The following is a 485-nucleotide window of genomic DNA, read 5'->3' as shown; positions in this document are numbered from 1 at the left end:
GCCACTTTGGCTTCAGTCCATTGAGGCTGTTGGGATAAAAGATCAGGTTTCCTCAAGGAACTCAGGCCCTTCTGAAAAGTATTTTTTCCTATTGAGTAGAAACAGGTAGAAACCAATGCTGCTGAAGTCTGGGTGCTTTGATCTCCTGTTGTGCAGCACCATTGCTGTTGAGCCGGGCTTTCCTCCGTGCAGATCCACCTGCGTGAATTTCTCATCTGTCCAAAATAGGAGCCTAAGCGATGCCATGCTCCTCCACAAATGGGGCATCTTCGGGTACAGAGGGGTGTGGGAGGAGATACGGGCACTGCCCTGTGCCTGCAAAGTGACGGATGGGGAAAAAGGATTCGGTGAGGCGCTGTCGGATGCACCTGTAGAGGTGCTCCTCTTTCTAAGGGGGAAATGGGTTGGGGGTGAGTCCTTTCCCCACAGCCACACGGTGTGTGAGACCAGAGGCAGCCCGCCAGACGCAGGAAATCCATGGGGTA

General features: G+C 53.4%; 1 protein-coding gene across 1 annotated transcript in view; it reads left to right on the top strand.

The window, feature by feature from the left end:
- Positions 1 to 244: 244 nt before the first annotated feature.
- The window catches only part of PSMD1 (proteasome (prosome, macropain) 26S subunit, non-ATPase, 1), a 76,079-nt gene continuing 75,838 nt past the window's right edge, over positions 245 to 485 (top strand). Inside the window, exon 1 of the mRNA XM_009883405.1 lies at positions 245 to 410. Within this exon, the coding sequence (XP_009881707.1) occupies positions 245 to 410 (166 nt within the window). The remainder of the gene's footprint in view (positions 411 to 485) is intronic.

Source organism: Charadrius vociferus, unplaced genomic scaffold (assembly GCF_000708025.1).
Source record: "Charadrius vociferus isolate BGI_N301 unplaced genomic scaffold, ASM70802v2 scaffold214, whole genome shotgun sequence".
Lineage (NCBI taxonomy): Eukaryota > Metazoa > Chordata > Aves > Charadriiformes > Charadriidae > Charadrius > Charadrius vociferus.
The sequence above is the reverse complement of the archived record's forward strand: the minus strand, read 5'-3'. Positions and strand labels throughout refer to the sequence as shown.